Raw genomic sequence first — 20,651 nt, 5'->3', positions numbered from 1 at the left:
ATAAAACGTTAAAAAAAATTTTTTTAAAAAAGATGCTGAATGCACTCTCAACAATAGCCAAATTATGGAAAGAGCCTAAATGTCCATCAACTGATGAATGGATAAAGAAATTGTGGTTTATATACACAATGGAATACTACGTGGCAATGAGAAAAAATGAAATATGGCCTTTTGTAGCAACGTGGATGGAACTGGAGAGTGTGATGCTAAGTGAAATAAGCCATACAGAGAAAGACAGATACCATATGGTTTCACTCTTATATGGATCCTGAGAAACGTAACAGAAACCCATGGGGGAGGGGAAGGAAAAAAAAAAAAAAAAGAGGTTAGAGTGGGAGAGAGCCAAAGCATAAGAGACTGTTAAAAACTGAGAACAAACTGAGGGTTGATGGGGGGTGGGAGGGAGGGCAGGGTGGGTGATGGGTATTGAGTAGGGCACCTTTTGGGATGAGCACTGGGTGTTGTATGGAAACCAATTTGACAGTAAATTTCATATATTAAAAAATAAAAAAAATAAATTTAATCACACACACACACACACACACACACACAAAAAAGATGCTGAACATCACTACTCATGAGGGAAATGCAAAACAAAACCACAATGAGATATTATCTCACACCTGTTAGAATGGCTATTATTAAAAAGACAAAAGCTAAGTTTCAGCAAGGATGTGGAGAAAAGGAAACCCTCGCACACTGTTGGTGAGAACGTAAATTGGTATATCCACAATGGAAAACAGTATAAATAGCGAATATATAATGAAATATTATACCAGCCTTTCAAAAGAAGGAAATCCTGTCATTTGTTAAAACATAGATGAAACTGGAGGATATTATGCTGAATGAAATAAGATGGGCACAGAAAGACAGATACTCCATGATCTCACTTATACTTGGAATTTAAAATAGTTGGACTCATAGAAGCAGAGTAGAGAATGGTGGTTACCAGGGGCTTGAGCAGGACCGGGGGGCAGAATGGAGAAGTGTTGATCAAAGGGTACAAAGTTCCAGTTACGCAGGATAAATTAAGTTTAGAGATCTAAAGTACGACATGATAACTATAATTAATAATACTGTATTGAATACTGCAAATATGCTAAGAGAGTAAATTTTAGGTGCCCTCATCACAAAAGATAACTATATGAGGAAATGGTATGTTAACTAGTTGAACCACAATAATCATTTCATTATGTATATATATCAAACCATCATATTGCACACCCTAAATATTTATAATTTTTTAAGTGGCTGGTAGAGATCAGTAGGGAAGTCAAATTATAAACAATTATAAAGCAATAAGGGATTCTAACTACAGAGATATGCACATAAACTCTGTGTATGAAGGGAGAACATGGTCACATAAAATCAACGTCAAGTGAAATAATAAATATGCAATTATTTTTATTGTTGCTGTTATTGCTGCTACTGATTTTGTTGTTTTTGTTTTCCTTAACAAGGAAAAGATGTAAAACCTGGTAAATATGAATGGGGCTTCAGTGATAGGGAGTTTGCTTTGGTGTCAGAAACCCTGTCAAGATCCCTTAACCTATTGTTTTATCAATTTTTCCTATGATGAAATTCCAAGGAGCTGCAAAGGGCTAAGTAGGTAAATCTATGCCTCCCAAAGGTAGCCCTTAATCTCTTAGGGGCAGAGTTGCTAAGAGATCATCTAAAGGGACAAATTCATAGTTAAGTGATGCTCTGAGCATACAGCATTGCATATAGTGGTCACTTAATAGAAGGCAGTTATCAATTATTATGAAGCAAACAGGGTGCCTGGGTGGCTCAGTCGGTTGAGTGTCTGACTTCGGCTCAAGTCATGATCTCGTGGTCTGTGAGTTCGAGCCCCGCGTCGGGCTCTGTGCTGACAGCTCAGAGCCTGGAGCCTGCTTTGGATTGTGTGTCTCCCTCTCTCTCTGCCCCTCCCTCACTCATGCTCTGTCTCTCTCTGTCAAAAATAAAATAAACATTAAAAAAATTATTATGAAGCAATTGAATGTCAGAAAGCCTCACTTAGAGTCAATCAGCTTTTACCTATTTTTTTTTAAGTTTACTTCTTTCTTTTAGTAATCTCTAAACCCAACATCAGGCTCAAACTCACAACCCCAAGATCGAGCGTTGCATGGTCTACCGAATGAGCCAGCAGGCACCCCTCAATCAGCTTTTAAATCAAGGCTAGAAGTCAGATCTCCATGTCTTGTGCTAGCCACTAGAATAAATTAATCAGATAGGATCTCAGTTCTTGAGGAACTCACAATTTAATATGTGGAAGAGATAGTAACAAATAATTAATATATAGTATAGTAAATGAAATAGCAGAATTACGTGCAAAATATTGGGACCACACAGAGATGGCAATTAATTCTGCCTGAGAAATAGCAGATAAGTCATCCCTCCTCCACCACAGTGACTGTTTTTTTTGTTTTGTTTTGTTTTTTGCCTGCACGGCGTATCTAAAAGCTGTTGAGATTTTAGAAAAAAAACAAAACAAAACTATTGAGTTCTTAGTTTGTGCCAGGTCAGGTCTTTCCAGGTATATAGGTTCATTCAACTCCCCCAATGCCTGTGTGAAGTTGAGAATCACTCACTCGTTTCATAGATGAGGAACAAAGAAACAAAGAAGTTACCTAGTAAACATAAGTCACGCTGCAGGTGATGACCTACCTGATTTCAGCACCTGTGCTCCTTCTGTTCCACCGGATGGTGACTATAGGTTTCCAAAAGGGCAGATTGGCTTGGCCAGAGAGTTTCCTTCCTTGTCTAGCCCAGGCAAATGTAACCTGGTAAGATACAAAACCTATCTTTGTACTGTTCATACACTCTGAGGAGGGAGAAAGCTGAGGGGAAGCGGGATAAGAAGGAAGAAAGGGACAATTAATTCTGTTGGCAAAGCACAAGGATTTTTCAAGACAACTAGAATACTTTAAAAGGTCAGGAATCTAGGACCCGAAAGGAAGGTGAAATCAGTATATATGGATGTAAAGACACCATAGCAGCAATATCTATTAATGTGTTGGAATGGATATTATTGTTTCCAAGCTCAGTTGATGATGTCATGTGTTATAAAGGAATATGAGCTTGCTGAGTTTGCCAGAAAGACACTTTCATACAGATGTGGCCAGAAATCCTTGTATCTGCAGCTATTCTGTAATTTCTCTGGCTTATTTTGTCTTTAGCCTCTAAAAACTAAGACTCCCTTAGAGAAACCAAGATAGCTCAACACAGGCCAACTTTCCAGGTACCAAGTCTCCTGCTTTCTTGCTTTATCCTCCTACAGACTATGAGCTGCCCAAGGTAAAGGATGTACCTTATTCATCTTTGTATGTCCAACATCTAGTCCAGGGCCTGGCCCATAGTAATATGCATCTGGTGAACTGAAATGAAAGCTTCCTATTCTTCTTTCTCTTTTTTCTCCTACCTCTATGACATCATTCTTGTCTGTACATCCACAAGTGGCATAGTAGACACATAAAGATGGGAGAATGTGCAGAGAATATGGGCTCAGATCCAACCCTGCTTCCATCATTTACCCACTGTGTGATTTGTTATTATTATTATTGTTGATAATAATAATATTATTATTATTATTTTAAGTAGGCTCCACACTCAATGTGGGGCTTGCACTCATGACCTGGAGATCAAGAGTTGCACCCTCTACCAATTGAGCCAAGCTGGGTGCCCCACTCATGGTGTGACTTTGAAAAAGAGAGACTAGTGAATGTTTCAGGGACTTCAAGTTTAACTGAAATGTGTATATAAAGAAATATTCTCCCTGGCATGTGACCTGCTGCCACCCCCCCCCCTTTATTTCCTGAAGCTCCTTGGGCCATCATCCTAGAGTGGGAAATAGATTGAGGCTCACCAAATTCCTCCTGACCTCCCCAGTGGGAGAAATAGAAGAAAACGGGTAGAACATTTGAATGCCACCTGTAAAGGTTGCCTGAAACAAATCCTTTTGGGTCCATGTTCTGGATAGTTTTGCCTTCATGATGAGTGGATATTATAAGAGAGGCAGCTAAGATAGTAGGGCTAAGGATAACAGAACCAAATAGTAATTTGTGATCACTTAACTTTAAAAAATGATTACGGGGCACCTGGGTGGTTCAGTTGGTTGAGCATCCGATGCTTGATTTTAGCTCAGGTCATGATCTCAAGGTTTGTGGGATCAAGCCCTGCATCTGGCTCTGTGTTTGTGGAACCTGCTTGGGATTCTCTCTCTCCCTCTCTCCCTCTAGGCCCTTCCCTGTGCATGCTCTCTCTCTCAAAATAAATAAATAAACTTAAAAAAAATTATTGGGGCGAGGTGCCTAGGTAGCTCAGTTGGTTAAGCATCTGACTGATCCTCCCAGCTGGGGTCATGATCTCATGGTTCCTGAGTTCAAGCCCTGCCTTGGGCTCTGTGCTGACAGCACAGAGCCTGTTTGAGATTCTCTCTCTCCCTGTCTCTCTGCCTCTCCCCTGCTCTCTCTCTCTCTCTCCCTCTCAAAACAAACAAACAAACAAACAAACAAACAAACTTTAAAAAATTATTGGGGCACCTGGGTGGCTCAGTCAGTTAAGCCTCCAATTCTTGGTTTATGCTCAGGTCATGATCTTTCAGGTTTGTGAGATCAAGTCCTACATTGGGGTCTGCATGGTCAGCATGGAGCCTGCTTGGGATTCTCTCTCTCTCTCCTCTCTCTCTCTCTCTGCCCCTCCCCCACTTCGAGGTCACTTTCTCTCAACACACTATTTGCATTGTGAGCATTTTTAAAGGAGTAATTTTTTTCACCTAAAAGATTAACACAGATATTATTGTGTTTATTGTTTTGTACTTTTCAAACAACTTACATGAACATTATGCAATTTTTATCAAAGTTACGATAGGTAAGTTTTCTCACTTTGTAGATAAAAAACCAAAGGGAAGAAGATAGGTGGCTTGCCTAAGCTTAAACAACTTGGACGTGGCAAAAAACAGGGTAATGACAATATATTTCTAGCTCTGGATGTTGCTTCTAATGGTCAACAACACCAACACCAAAAGCAAACTACAAGTGCTGAGATCCTCCCATTGCCAATCTCAAAAACACTTCGTGAACTGGTGTCTATACAGTACACATGAATTTGGGCCACAAGCAACTTTACTGAGGGACTCACATTGAGGTCTTTTCCCAGATAAGAATGGAGGCTAAGTGCACTGAAGCACCAACTTCTTTAGCCTTGTAAATTCCCCTCCCGCTCCAGACAGAGGTCTCCTAATATTTGTCCACTTTATCTTTTTTTTTTTAAGATTTTTTTTTTAAGTAATCTCTACACCCAGTGTGGGGCAGGAACTCACAACCCTGAGATCAAGAGTCACGTGCTCTACCAACTGAGCCAGCCAGGAGCCCCAACTTCATCTCATACTTAGTCCTGAGCAGTGTATTCTTAAAGGAGTATTCTTCATTTTTCTTCGTACCCCAATAATTTAGCACAGGTCATAGAACATAATGAGGCTCCAACAAATATTGAATGAAGTAATGAATGAAAGAATATTTAAAAGTTCTTAGTGATAATTATGGAGTTTAGATTTCTCCAAGATCTTGCAACACCAAAAAAACATGGAGGAACTTTGCCTTTCTGGCTTTATTTTTACAAGTCAACCTTCTGCAAAAGCCTAATTTCTTTTTAATGTTTATTTATTTTTGAGAGAGAAACAGAGACAGAGCGTGAGCAGGGGAGGGACAGAGAGAGAAGGAGACATAGAATCCAAAGCAGGCTCCAGGCTCTGAGCTGTCATCACAGAGCGTGACATGGGACTTGAACTCGTGAACCGTGAGATCGTGACCTGAGCCGAAGTCGGACACTTTACCAACTGAGCTACCCAGGTACCCCCTCTATAAAAGCTTTAAAAAAGCCCTGCTCCAGTCCTCAGCACAGCCACATCAGAGAAAGCCTTAGGGAAGAAGAGAGAATAAAGGGAGGCCCTTTTGAAGAATATGTTTGATCTCAGATTAAACTTCCTTTAAAGTAATAATTCTATGGTACCTGTTATAAAAAATTTCCCAACGTTGCCAAATAGCTCTAGTTTATGGCTAAAGTAAAAATATATGCATTAAGCTACCTCCAGTTGAGAACTATTTTAGCTTCGGTAGAACTTCTCAGCTTCTATTCTTTGGAATGGTTTTGGTACAAAGAAAATCATACTTACAAGAAAAAATCAAAAGATAAAAGGCCAGAGGCGAAAGAGAGCTGGCTACCAGAAGGAAAGCCGGAAGGGAATGATGCTGACTCACCAGCCTACACTTTACCAGGAATTTTCTGCTTGTGCAGGTCTAGGCCCAGTGAGAAGGGATTACCTAACCCTGGAGAAAGGGAGAAAGGATGATGAAAGAGGCTGCAAGAGGGAAGCTCGAGTGGTTAGTGAGATCATAGAAGGCTGTAAGAAGGAAGGGTACAAAGAACCATTTATCAGGCAGCTAGGTGTGCCACTCAGTCAATCCTTCCAGAAACCCAGAACCTGTGCTCAGGTTAGTCCAGCCCAGCCTCTAGCACAGGGATACTGGGAGAGTACCTGGTGCACAAAGCTCGCCAGCACAGGGCCACTAGGATACTTGGACACCAGAGAGGCCATCCTCCTCCTCTCCTTCTGTACCTTGCACCAGATACCAAATGTATACTGAAAAACAAAACAAAACAAAACAAAAAACAGAAAGAACATAATTTCACTCTAGCAAACTATTCATAACCTCTAGTGCAATTCTCCTGCCTGGTAGCTTGGGATGAGGAGACACAGGTGCAGATTTTACACGATCATGGTGTGGAGGCAGATTTTGAAATAAATTCCTCATAGAATAATACTACCTCCTTGAACTACTGAGATAGGAGTTTCTAACTTTCATCTCCAGCTATCCTCTATCTTTATTTGAATGATCATTTTCTTTACCTCCATACTGCCCAAGGTCCACTTTCACAGTCTTCTACCTGAATTATTGTGCTGGCCTTCTCATTGATCTGCAAACCTTCAGTCTCATCCCCACCCCAGTTCATTTCCAAAAGCAGTCATTTGAAGCACATATAATGGAGATTATGATTTAACAAACAAAATAAAAATGGGGTGCCTGAGTGGCTCAGTTGATTAAGCATCTGACTTCAGCTCAGGTCATGATCTCATGGTTCCTGGGCTCGAGCCCTGCATTGGGCTGGACAGCTCAGGGCCTGGGGCCTGCTTCAGAGTCTGTCTCCCTCTCTCCCTGCCCCTCCCCCTCCCCCACTGCTCTGTCTCTCTCACTCAAAAATAAATAAACATTAAAAGAAAAAATTTAAACAAAATAAATCAAACAAAACTTTCAATAGCTCCTTACAGTTCTCTAATTTAACAACACACTCCTTACCTTGGCATTCATTGCTCTCATGATCCATCTCCAATTTACCTTTCTTTCTTTCTTTCTTTCTTTCTTTCTTTCTTTCTTTCTTTCTTTCTTTCTTTCTTTCTTTCTTTCTTTTAAGGGGCGCCTAGGTGGCTCAGTCGGTTGAGCATCCGACTTCGGCTCAGGTCATGATCTCCCGGTCTGTGAGTTCGAGCCCCGCATCGGGCTCTGTGCTGACAGCTCAGAGCCTGGATCCTGCTTCGGATTCTGTGTCCCCCTCTCTCTGACCCTCCCCCGTTCATGCTCTGTCTCTGTCTCAAAAATAAATATTACAGGGGCGCCTGGGTGGCTCAGTCTGTTAAGCGGCCGACTTCGGCTCAGGTCATGATCTCGCAGTCTGTGAGTTGGAGCCCCGCGTCGGGCTCTGTGCTGACAGCTCAGAGCCTGGAGCCTGTTACAGATTCTGTGTCTCCCTCTCTCTGACCCTCCCCCGTTCATGCTCTGTCTCTCTCTGTCTCAAAAATAAATAAACGTTAAAAAAATAAGCATTAAAATTTTTTTTTAATTTATTTATTTTTGAGACAGAGAGAGAACAAGCAGAGGAAGGGCAGACAGAGAGGGAGAGAGAATTCTAAGCAGGCTGGGCAGAGTCCAAAAACTGTGAGATCATGACCTGAGCCAAAATCAAGAGTCAGACGCTTAACCAACTGAACCACCCAAGTGCTCCTCCAATTTACCATTCTAACCACTTCTGTTACATACCCATTACTCCTACTACACTGATAACTGTGTAACATATTTTCCTATACTCTCTTTATGGACTTTATTATCTATTTTATAGCTTTTACAGATTTTTTTGTGTGTCTGACTACCAGACCATGCTGCCTGATTTAGAATCCTTGTCTGATTCAGCATGTGTTTCTCCCAGCATCTTTATAGCATTTACACATCAGAGGCACCCCCAAAAATACTTGTGGACAAAAATTGAGCTTGCTGTAGAACTTTAACACCTTTGTCTCCAAGGTTTGCTAACCAAAATGTAAGTGATTCTTATAATAATCTACACTTCCTTGAGACTTTGAGAGCCTTTTCTTAAAAAGGGTAGGGGTGGGGCATACTTACTGTAAAGCATTTGGAGAAGACAGAAAAGAAAAATTTTTTTTAATCTACACTACCCAAAGATAGCTGATATCTTAACATTTTATTGTATTTTTCTTTTATCCATGTCTTTAAAAAATAGTTTTAACACAGTCTTCATACAATTTTAGGGGCAGTTTTGTTTCCAGTACATTATGACATAAACATTTCCCCTAGGTTATTAAAAATTCACGGGGTGCCTGGGTGGCTCAGTCAGTTGAGTGTCCGACCTCAGCTCAGGTCATGATCTCACAGTCTGTGAGTTCGAGCCCCGGTCGGGCTCAGTGCTGACAGCTCGGAGCCTGGAACCTGCTTCCGATTCTGTCTCCCTCTCTCTCTGCCCCTCCCCCACTAATTCTCTGTCTCTCTCTGTCAAAAATAAAAATAAACATTAAAAAAAATATTAAAAAAAAAAACTCATTGCAGGGGCACCTGGCTGGCTCAGTCAGTGGAGCATGGGACTCTTGATCCCCGGGTTGACTTTGAGTCCCATGTTGAGTGTAAAGATTACTTAAAAATAAAATCCTAGGGGCGCCTGGGTGGCGCAGTCGGTTAAGCGTCCGACTTCAGCCAGGTCACGATCTCGCGGTCTGTGAGTTCGAGCCCCGCGTCAGGCTCTGGGCTGATGGCTCGGAGCCTGGAGCCTGTTTCCGATTCTGTGTCTCCCTCTCTCTCTGCCCCTCCCCCGTTCATGCTCTGTCTCTCTCTGTCCCAAAAATAACGTTGAAAAAAAAATTAAAAAATAAATAAATAAATAAAATAAAATCCTAAAGGGGCTCCTGCATGGCTCAGTAAGTTGAGCATCTGACTTTGGCTCAGGCCATGATCTCACAGTTTGTGAGTTCAAGCTCATCAGGCCCACCTCTGTCAGCACAGAACCTGCTTCAGATCCTCTGTCCTTCCCCCCCACCCCCCGGCCCATCCCCTGCTCATGCTCTCTCTCTCAAAAATAAATAAACATTAAAGAATAAATAAGTAAAATTCAAAAAAAATTAAAATTAAAAACTCATTCCAAATATCACTTTGTAGCTGCATAATATTCTATTATAAAAATGTATCATTAGAGGGGCACCTGGGTGGCTCAGTCAGTTAAGGCTCTAACTTAGGCTCAGCTAGGGTCATGATCTTATGTTTGTGAGTCAAGACCCCCATTGGGCTCCTCCCTCACAGTGCTGGGCCTGCTTGGGATTCTTTTTCTCTCCCTCTCTCTCTCTGCCCCTTCTCCTTCCTCGCTGCCCCCCCCCCCGTCTCTCTCTCTCTCTCAAAATAAATAAACAAACTTAAAAAAATGTATCATTAGAGGGGCACCTGGGTAGCTCAGTCAATTAAACCTTTGACTTCGGCTCAGGTCATGATCTCATGGTTTGTGAGTTCGAGCCCCAAATGGGGCTGTCTGCTGTCAGCACAGAGACTGCTTCAGATCCTCTGTTCACCTCTCTCTCTGCCCCTCCCCCACTTGCACTGTCTCTCTCAAAATGAATGAATAAACTTAAAAAAAAAAAAGAAAATGCATATCTTTAAAAAAATGTATCCTTGAATCCTAAATTGTTTACTTTCAATACTGCAGATCATTATCATTATTATTTAAGTTTATTTACTTATTTTGAGAAAGAGTGTGCACATGCACACACACGCACACGTGTGCAAACAAGGGGAGAGGCAGAGAGAGAGAGGGAGAGAGAGAATCCCAAGCCGGCTCCATGCTGACAGAGCCCTATGCAGGGGTTGATCCCAGGAACCATGAGATCATGACCTGAGCCAAAATCAAGAGTTGGACGTTTAAGTTTAACCGTGTCACCCAGGTGCCCTAGTACTGCAGATTATACTAAATCTTCATATTTAAGATTACTTTCTTATGATAGCTATCATGATAAGCAGAATTAGTTCTAGACAGATTCATTTTGAGACTTTTGATGTGTTTTGCCAAACTTTATTTCAGAGGCACCAAATCCTGTTTTTGCCACATCTTCACAAGCATTGAATATTAATATATTTGAAAACTTTCCAAATTTGGTAAGTAAAAATCAAAAATATTTGTGAATGTATAGTTCGTGGAAGTATATCAAAAATCTTTGTGAATGGGGGTGCCCATTTGCTGATCTGCTGATAGCATAGAGCCTGCTTGGGATTCTCTCTCTTCCTCTCTCTGCCCTTCCCCCACTAGTGCAAGAGCGTGCACACACACACACACACACACACACACTCAAAATATATAAATAAACATAAAAAAATACACTCCAGTTACAAAATAAGTAAGTCCTAGGGTTGTAATGTAATGTAATGTAATGTAATGTAATGTATTAACTCTAGTTAATAATGCTTTTGGTATATCTGAAAGTTGCTAAGAGAGTATATCTTAAAAGTTCTCATTACAAGGAAAAAAATTTATAATTAGGTGTGGTGATGGATGCTAACTAAACTTATTACGGTGATCATTTCACAATATATACATATATTGAATCATTATGTTATGTATCTGAAACTAATATAATGTTATATATCAGTTGTATCTCAATAAAATTAAATCTTTGAGAATTGGTTGTTCATAAATCATGTTTTCTTTTTCAGTTTTTAGTATGGTTGAACCTTTCCTCCACGCTTCGTTATTCAATTGTATTTCCTTTGTGAATTGCCTGTTCATGTCTGTAACCTATTTTTCCTTTGGTGTTAATGCTTTTATTCCTGCAATCTCAGTCTTTTATACACATTCTTATGTTTTAGGAAATAGTTCATGTTCAGGGAAAGACCACCCTACTGGAGATCATGAAAAACTAGGGGTGTCTGGGTGGCTCAGTTGGTTAAGTGTCCGACTTCAGCTCAGGTCATGATCTCACAGTATGTAAGTTCGAGCCCGCATCAGGCTCTGGGCTGTCAACGCAGAGCCTGCTTCAGATCCTCTATCTCTCTCTCTTTCAAAAATAGATAAAAATTAAGAAAACTACCAGTATGTGACATGGAGAAAGTCATTTCCACTGTATACACCTCAAATCTGTACCCAAATCTACATACTGAAATCTATAAAAGGAGGGTGATGCATTAGAAGCTCTAAGATGAGGAAAAGGCCAAGTGAATGGGGCTACCCTCCCAAACTCTTGCTTTCTTCTTTATCTAGAAGTGGTTCCTTTTTATCCATTGTTTTACATATAATACAATAAATACGCTATACAGACACACACACACACACACACACACACACACACACACACACACACACATATTCCTAAAGTCCTTCCATCTCTAATGACCATGGATTCCTTTTTTCTGCCATAGTAGACTATAACCAGTTAAAGAAAAATTCTGTGGTTGTTATTTCCATTTTATAGATGAAGAAACTAAGGCTTAGTCCAAGTGAATAAATGATTCAAGTCTGGCTAAGAGGAAGCCAGGCCTTCCAACTCTGGATACTTCTGCCTTGGTGAAAGTTTGGATTTGTTTCTTCCGCACTCTTACCACTCTGAGGTTTAATGGTTCTGAGTTTCTCAAAACTGTAATACTCTAGAACCCTAAGACTGTAACATCTCTGAACGCTCTAAAATCTAATTCTTGTGGAACTTACATCTTGTGGAGGATGAAGTTGTGGAATAGCTCAGCTCTTAGCTATCTCTCCTCTACCTGCCCCACCTCCAACTGACTATTCACTTAAAGTTCCAAGTGTTTAAAAAGCCATTGGGGAAGGAGTGCCTGGGTGGCTCAGTCAGTTGTGACTTGGTGGGACTTGGGCTCAGGTCATGATCTCGTGGTTCACGAGTTTGAGCCTCACATTGGGCTATGTGCTGACAGCTCAGAGCCTGGAGCCTGTTTAGGATTCTGTCTCCCTCTCTCTTTGCCCCTCCCTGCTCACACTTTCTCTCTCTCTCTCAAAAATAAACATTTAAAAAAATTTAAAAAGCTCATTGGGGGAATATGAAAATTATGGCTCATTCATCCATGGAATAGTTTATACTATGCATATAATTAAAACGACAAAGAAAAATAGTATGTAACAACAATAGATAATTTTATGCAGCATTGTCCCAATTGTGTTAAAACAGATACACAGTTGAACAAAAAAAGGAAGAATGACAAACTGTAATCTTGATCGAGTTTGGTTGGTGGAATAATCATTTTTGTTTTATCACAATCTTTTGAATTATGCGTATATTTTTATAATCAGGAAAAAATTGTTTTAAGTTAAAAAGCGTCAGGCCACACCTGGAGTCGTCAATTTGTCTCAGAGATGGGATGTTGAGATGAGTCATCTTAAAGGAGCGGGAGGGGACAGCTGGGCTTTGAGTAGGGCTGGCTTTGCAGGGGAGGGACAGGCACTGAATAGGGTGGAGACTGATCAACTCTGCTGGAATTCAAACCGGAAGCTCTGACGGTGGCATCCAACAGGGCAAAATCCAGCAGCAAAAGCTGGGGATAACGTGGCAACCACAATACGCGCTCAAGTCCAGCCTGGCCCAAGAACAACCCCCCCCCCCCCCCCCCCCCATCCCTCACTGCCCTGCAGCCGACGCCCTCGCTAGTTCCGGCCCCTTGTCTCTCCCCACTGGTCCCTTGAAGCCCTTTGGTTTCCGGGGCCCGCCCCTCTGGGGCCCGAGGGAGGTGGGCCGCTCCCTCGCCCACTTCCACAGGGGCAGCCATGCTGAGAGTGGCGGGGCAGAGGAGGGTGGGGCCGTTGGCTCTATCCACTATCGCCGTACTCTCCCAGTGTTTCTCCGCCGTGCGCTTTGGGAACCCAAAGGAAAGAGTTGATTGATCGCTTGGGAGCTAGGCGCTTGTATGAAGTGCTCACGGCTCCCGCACTGCCTCCAGTTGCCAGGAGGCCGGTGGGTTTTAGTTTTCTAGAGATGATGTCATCATGAAGCCTTTCCAAGGTCCTAATGCCCGTGGTTAGGATCTCAGAACCATTGAAAATTAGAGATCCTTAGAGATAGGATGACCATATAATTTATTATCCAAACTAGACAGCTTTCAGAGCCTAAGAGGATACCATTAATAATTAACGATTGGTACAACAGTTGTAAGTGTGGGCTGTTCTGGAACTTAAATAAGCCACCCTACTTAGAGATTAACTGATCCTAGGACCAACTCTTTTTATTTTTATTTTTTCTTAATTGTGGAAAAATGTAAATAACAAAATTTTCCATTTTAACCCATTTTTTAAAAAGATTTTATTCTTTTGTAATCCCTACACCCAATGTGGGGCCTTAACTCACAATCCAGAGAACAAGAGTCGCCACTGACTGAGCCTGCCAGGCACCCTCCATTTTAACCATTTTTAAGCATACAGTCCAGTGGCATTAAATTGATGGCGTTCACTTCACCATTATCTATTTCCAAAATGTTTCATCACCCTAAATGGAAACTACCCATTAAGTGATAACTCCCCATTGCCCCCTCCTATTAATTACTTTTCTGTTTCTTTGAATTTGCCTATTGATATTTCACATGTCCTAAGTGGAATTACGCGCTTTTGTCCTTTTGTTTTTGGCTTCTTTTAGAATAATGTTTTCCAGTTTCACCCATGTTGTAGCTCATATCAGTACTTCATTCTGTTTCATGGCTGAATAATACTACATTGTATGGATATACCATAATTTGTTTATTCGTTCATCAGTTAATGGACATTTGGTTGTTTTTACCTTTTGGCTATTATGAACGCAACTATAAACACTTTCATTCAGGTATTTGACTTTGTGCTTTCAATACTTTGGAGTATATAACGTGGGAGTGGAATTGCTCGATCATATGGTAATTCTATGATTCAAAGTTTTGAGGAACTGCCATGCTGTTTTCCGTGGTAGCTGGACCACTTTATATTACCACCAGCAATGTTTGAGGGTTCCAATTTCTCCATATCTTTACCAACACTTCTTATTTTCTGATTTTGTCTTTAATTTTTATGGCTATCCTGGTAGGTGTGAAATATTATCTCATTGTAGTTTTGTTTTGCATTTACCTTATGACCAACAATGTTGAGCGTCTTTTCATGTGCTTATTAGTCATTTTTTATATCTTTTCGGGAGAAATTTCCATTCAAGTCCTTTGCTCATCTTTAAACTGTTGAGTTGTAGGAGTTTTTTTAATTTTTTAAAAAAATTATTTATTATTATTATTGAAGTGTATGTAGGACTTCTTTATATACCCTGGATATATGGCTAGAAAATATTTTCTCCCATTCTGTGGATTGTCTTTTTACTCATTTGATAGTGGTTTTTTTAAGCTTATTTATTATTTTGAGAGAGAGAAAGAGAGACAGAGTATGAGTGGGGGAGGGGCAGGGAGAGAGGGAAACAGAATCTGAAGTAGGCTCCAGGTTCCCAGCTGTCAGCACAGAGCCCAACTCAGAGCTCAAACTCACGAACTGTGAGATCATGACCTGAGCCGAAGTCAGATGCTTAACCAACTGAGCCACCCAGGTGCCCCTGATAGTGGTTTTTTTTTTTTTTTTATGCACAAAAGTGTTTTATTTTAGTCAAGTCCAATTTATCTATTTATTCTTTTCTTGTCTGTGCTTTTGGTGTCATATTTAAGAAACTATTGCCAAATGCAAGATCATGTGGCCCATCTCATTTTACAGATGGAGAAAATTGAAATGTACAGGGAGAAAACCTGAGCACACAAGGTCACTGGAAGTTAATAACAGCTAGGCCTGAACTCTAGCGTTCTATTCACAACCAGTGATAAATAAAAGAAAACACACACTTAAAGTTATTTAGTGGAGTTTTGTCTTCAATAAGACAACATAATAGATTAGAATCTTCAGAACAACTTTGCTCTTAGTCTAAACAGAGAAGGCTATATATAAAGATCAAATTATTATGACAGTAGACAACTCTGAGTGGATAATATAGGGGTCAGTATTAAACAAAGAAATGAAAGTTGATGTCTTTGATAAAGAAACAAATAGGATCCTGGCTCACTTCAGGACATGACATCTATAGAATGCACTTTACTTCATAGCCTGGAATACTAGGATTTTAGAAATCTAAATCTTTCCTGGCTGAGCTACCTGAGGGGCTTTCTACTGAAGCCAAAAGCCAAAACGTCAATTTCACTTTAATTTTTTCACCAGTGTATATTAAAAGAAATTCCCTTCTAAAAGTTGGCTTTTTATTTATTTATTTTTAAGTTTATTTATTTTCAGAGAGAGAAAGAGAGAGACTGGAGATCTCACGAACTGTGAGATCATGACCTGAGCAGAAATCAAGTATCTGATACTTAACTAACTGAATCACCCAGGCACTACCAAAAGTTGTCTTTTTAAAAATATTAGGCACACATGTCTGAAGTTTAAATTCCTTTTATTCAACAAATATCTACAGATCACTTTAAATCTATTAGCTTCTTTATTCTTATATTATCAATTAATTTGTAAAGTGAGTACTGGCAATGTCTCTTTCTCTGACATTTACATGGTATACCCTGTTAGAACTTGGACAAGGCTAGTCCCATCATATATCCAAGTCAGGATGAATGTGGTGTGTATGTAATGCCCATGCTTCCCCATAACATTCATTTCTGGACATTTTTAAATAGCATTATTTTTTTCCTTCAAGACTATAAGCTTTGGTAGGGGAGCAATTAATTAGAAATCAGAAAGGGAGGAGGGAGGAATTCTCAGAACCTGTCCTAATCAAAGTAAGTGGTAATGGTGGTGGGGTCATTGACATGTTATGATGTGCTTTTAAAAAGAATATGGACGCTTTTACTTTTGGAAACTTAAAAAAATATTTGTGTCTAAAATAGAAGCTGCATTCACTCAGCATTTATTTTTATAAGTGGAGAAATTACCAATAATAATATCTCCCTCTTTTAAATCTTTCTACCAATCTTCCTATCTCTTGAGCCAATTTTCTATTAGAATCAGCTTTAAAAATAAACTAATCTGAAAGAAAAGTGTATATAAATATGATTTTTTACCTGCAGAGCATATCTCTTCGCAGGAACATAAAAAGACATAATAATTATCTGTAGGGAATTTTTCTGCAGAGAATTATAGGGAATATTTTATTCTATCCTCTCTATAAAATGAGACCATTATAGTATAACATGTTTTCTAGTTCACTCTCGGATGACCATGTGGGATCCCTTGGTTTTCAGACTAGAGCAGTTTCACTACTAAGGAGAGAAGCCCTTAGCTAGTCTATGTGGCTGCAAAATCTGATTTCTTACTAAAGATTTGTCAAAAACAAGACAACAGGCCCCAATGGAGTCACTTAATGCTAAGCTCTGTGCCACCAAACTGAGGCTTAACTTAGAGTGTTGGCTCTCCCCAAAAGGGAATGTTAAACCAGTCAATCAAACGTTGCCTAATCAGCACTAGTTAAGTCATCTACCTGATAGACCCTTGCCATCCCCTAAAGGAAAGTGGCCTTGTCATAACCAGTCCTCTTTTTTGTCTAGTATAACTTCCTTTTCTCCACTCTTATAAAAGTCTTTCATTTTGTACAGCTCCTCAGAGCTACTTTCTGTGTGCCAGATTGGATGCTGCATGATTCATGAATCATTGAATAAAGCCAATAAAGTCTTTAAAATTTACTCAGTGAAATTTTGTTTTTCAACAGGTTACCCATATTTAGAGTTGCCAGAATTAGCAAATAAAAATAGGGATGCCCTGTTAAATTTGAATATAAAATTTTAAGTCACATTTAATTTGGCATATTATATTTTATCTGGCAATGCAATCTATAATATACCAATATTACACATTTATTATTTCAATGTCTTTTTTTAATGCTTATTTATTTTTCAGAGAGACAGATAGAGAAAGGGGGGGGGAGGGGCAGAGAGAGAGGGAGACACAGAATCTGAAACAGGTTCCAGGCTCCAAGCTGTCAGCACAGAGCCCGATGTGGGGCTAAAACCCACAAACCTTGAGATCATGACCTGGGCTGAAGTCTGGCACTTAACTGACTGAGCCACCCAGGTACCCCTATTTCAATGTCTTTATTGAACACCACTACAGTAAAACAGTGGATTAGGCTTTGTAGGTCAAATAAAGGTAAAATTTGTGTCCTCAAAAATTTATAATTATTGGAAGATATAAGTCAGGACACTGAAATTACGTATAAGCAAACAAAAACTACATGTATAATAATATTTCTACAAAGTGCTGTTAATCTGTGTGTAGTTTGTTTCTTTGAATTTTGAATACTGATCCCTTCCAGCGTTTGTATTTATAAGGGCAAGAGAGTACACCGTCTGTAGTCAAGCTCTGTCTTGGAATCAGCATGGCTTTTGCCTGTTCCTTGCTATTTAAGCATAAATATCTGGTATTAAACAGGATTGATCAATATTTTAATTCTCTGTATAGTCAAATGGAAAGCTAGAGAACGACTTACTCTTTTTTCATTTAAATCTCAAATGTACTTTATCTTAATTTGTGATTGATATTTAATCAATAGTAGTTTGTTATACTTGAACTTTTGTTTTTCTTTCGGGTAGAAATTTAATGGAATTTAATGATCCCTAAACAAATACTTAAGAAGGTGGTGCTTAAAGAAACCTTGTTAAAAATCTTTTTGGGGGCATTTGTGCTCTCTCTCTCTCAAAAATAATAAGCATTAAAAAATTTTTTTTAACTTAAAAAAACTTTTTGTTTTTAATATATGTTTTTAAAAGTTTATTTACTTTGAGAGAGAAAGAGAGCACATGTGGGGAAGGGGTAGAGAAAGGAGAGAGAGAATCTCAAGCAGGGTCAGTGCATTCAGCACAGAGCCTGATGCTGGGCTCGAACTCACAAACTGTAAGATTATGACCTGAGCTGAAACCAAGAGGGGGATGCTTAACTGACTGAGCCACCCAGGCACTCCAAAACCTTGTTAAAAGTCTTAAAGGGGCACCTGGGTGGCTCAGTCGGTTAAGCATCTGACTTTTGATTTCAGTTCAGGGCATGATCTCACAGTTGGGTTTTGTGGGATGGAGCCCTGGGTGGGGCTCTGTGCTGATGGCGTGGATCCTGCTTGGGATTCTCTCTCTCCCTCTCTCTTTCTGCCCCTCCCTAACTCACACATGCAGGTATGTGTGCTCTCTCTCTCTCTCTCTCTCTCAAAATAAACATGCAAAAAATCTTAGAAAACAGCAGGGGAAGGGGGCATCTGGATGGTTCAGTAGGTAGTATGACTCAGTCTCGGGGTTGTGAGTTTGAACCCCATGTTGAGTACAGAGATTACTTAAAAATAAAATCTTGGGGTGCCTGAGTGGCTCAGTCGGTTAAGTGTCAGACTTTGGCTCTGGTCATGATCTCACAGTTCATGAGTTCAAGTCCCACATCAGGCTCTGTGCTGACAGCTTGAAGCCTGGAGCCTGCTTCAGATTCTGTGTCTTCCTCTCTCTCTGCCCCTCCCCTGCTCATGCTCAGACTTTCTCCATCTCTCTCAAAAAATAAATATTTAAAAATAATAATAAAAAGTAGGGGCACCTGGCTGGCTCAGCCGGTTAAATGTACAACTTTGGCTCAGGTCATGATCTCGAAGCTTGTGTGTTCCAGCCCCATGTCAGGCTCAGTGCTGACAGCTCAGAGCCTAGAGCCTGCTTCACATTCTGTGTCTCCCTGTCTCCCCCTCCCCGTTTGTGCTCTCTCTCTCTCAGTCTCAAAAATAAATAAATTAATTAAACATTAAAAAAATAATAATGATAATAAATAAAATCTTAAGGGGTGCCTGGGTGGCTCCGTTGGTTAGGCATCAACTCTTCATTTCGGCTCAAATCATGATTTCGGCTCAGGTCATGATCTCACAGTTCATGAGTTCAAGTCCCTCATTGGGCTCTGCGCTGACAGTGGGGAGCCTGCTTGAATTTCTCTCTCTGTCCCTCACTCCCACATGCATGCTTTCTGTCTCTCTCTCATAAATAAATAAAGAAACATTAAAAATTTTTTTTAAGAATAGAATCTTTAAAAAAAAAAAAGAAACCTTGTAAGTCCTTGGCAACTGATGGATTGTTTTGTAATGTGAGTAATTTAATTCCCTAATTTATGAGTTTATAAGGAAAATGGGTTAGTAGTTTAGATACTAATGTTAAGTTTTCCATAAAATACTATAAAAGGGATGGTATTCCAAGGTGGGAGAGAGTGACATCTGTAATGGTTTTTTCTTTATTTTTTTCATCTCTCTCCTCCAAATGATAGTAACTATCTATTGAGTTTTTTCTCTGTATAGGCTAAATGCTCTACAGGCATTACTAATTTAATTCTTATGGAGAAAACAAGGCTAGAGAGATTAGAGATGTGATCTAGTATTTTCGGAGGATATCTGGTGACCTTGTAAACATTGACAACAGAAAGCACAACAGCATACATTTTTTTCCCCCTTAGGTGAACAGTTTTATTTTATTTTTTTAATATTTATAAGACAGAGAGAGAGAGAGTGCATGAGCAGGGGAGGGTCAGAGACAGAGGCTCTGAAGCAGGCTCTGTGAGACCAGACAGACAGCCTGACGTAGGGCATGAACCCACAAATCGTGAGTTCATGACCTAAGCCTAAGTCCGACACTCAACCAAGTGAGCCACCCAGGATACGCCTTAGATGAACAGTTTTAAAGCACTCTATTCCGAATGGAGAGATTTGGGTTAAATATTAGGAAAAACTTCCTCATAGTGAGGAACTGAAATGAGAGTGGAGAGATTTTCTTCACTATATATACTGAAAAATCAGCTGAATCATATATGCCTAGAGGCTGATAGAGATGAAAAAGCCCTATTGATACTCTCATGGCTCAGTAATTCTGGGAAAAGAGTTTGCCTAGAGACCAAAGAGGGGAGCTTAATCTGCTGTGTGTTGCTTTCTTTGTAGCTTCAGCTCTATCTCCACTTACTGTGGAAACTTGTACTAAATTTCTACTACTTCAATTTCTACTTCTAAAACAAAAAGTAGTCATTATGTACCTATAATTATTTGGATTCTTACTTCAAATGGAATATGCCTACAACTAAACTCACTATCTTTCTCTTTTTCTTGATCTGTATGCCTCTTTAGTTGCTGCCTGTTTGTTTTCTTTCCTCCTCTTAAAAACCAAATTCCTTCAATGAGTCTTCACTTCTTGCTGCTATTACTTAATCTCCCATGTCCTCTTAAATCCAAATCTGGTTTTTGTTTTTCTCACGCCATTGAAACTTCTCTGACTTAGGCCACTGGTGACTCTTTAAAAAAAAAAAAAAAAATCCACTTTACTAATATATAATTTACATATGATAAA

The 20,651-nt window shown here is 39.8% G+C and overlaps 1 protein-coding gene across 1 annotated transcript in view; it reads right to left on the bottom strand.

The window, feature by feature from the left end:
• Positions 1 to 13,094, bottom strand: part of MRPL48 (mitochondrial ribosomal protein L48) — a 68,297-nt gene extending 55,203 nt beyond the window's left edge. Inside the window, exons 1-4 of the mRNA XM_081790163.1 lie at positions 12,951 to 13,094; positions 12,774 to 12,863; positions 6,517 to 6,640; positions 6,273 to 6,326 (exon numbers count right to left, since the gene is read on the bottom strand). Of these exons, the coding sequence (XP_081646289.1) occupies positions 6,273 to 6,326; positions 6,517 to 6,640; positions 12,774 to 12,863; positions 12,951 to 13,094 (412 nt within the window). The remainder of the gene's footprint in view (positions 1 to 6,272; positions 6,327 to 6,516; positions 6,641 to 12,773; positions 12,864 to 12,950) is intronic.
• Between the last annotated feature and the right edge of the window lie 7,557 nt (positions 13,095 to 20,651).

This window comes from Panthera onca, chromosome D1 (assembly GCF_046562875.1).
Source record: "Panthera onca isolate mPanOnc1 chromosome D1, mPanOnc1 haplotype 2, whole genome shotgun sequence".
In the NCBI taxonomy this organism is placed as follows: Eukaryota; Metazoa; Chordata; class Mammalia; order Carnivora; family Felidae; genus Panthera; species Panthera onca.
Note: the sequence above shows the minus strand (reverse complement) of the source record. Positions and strands in the feature narration are given on the sequence as shown.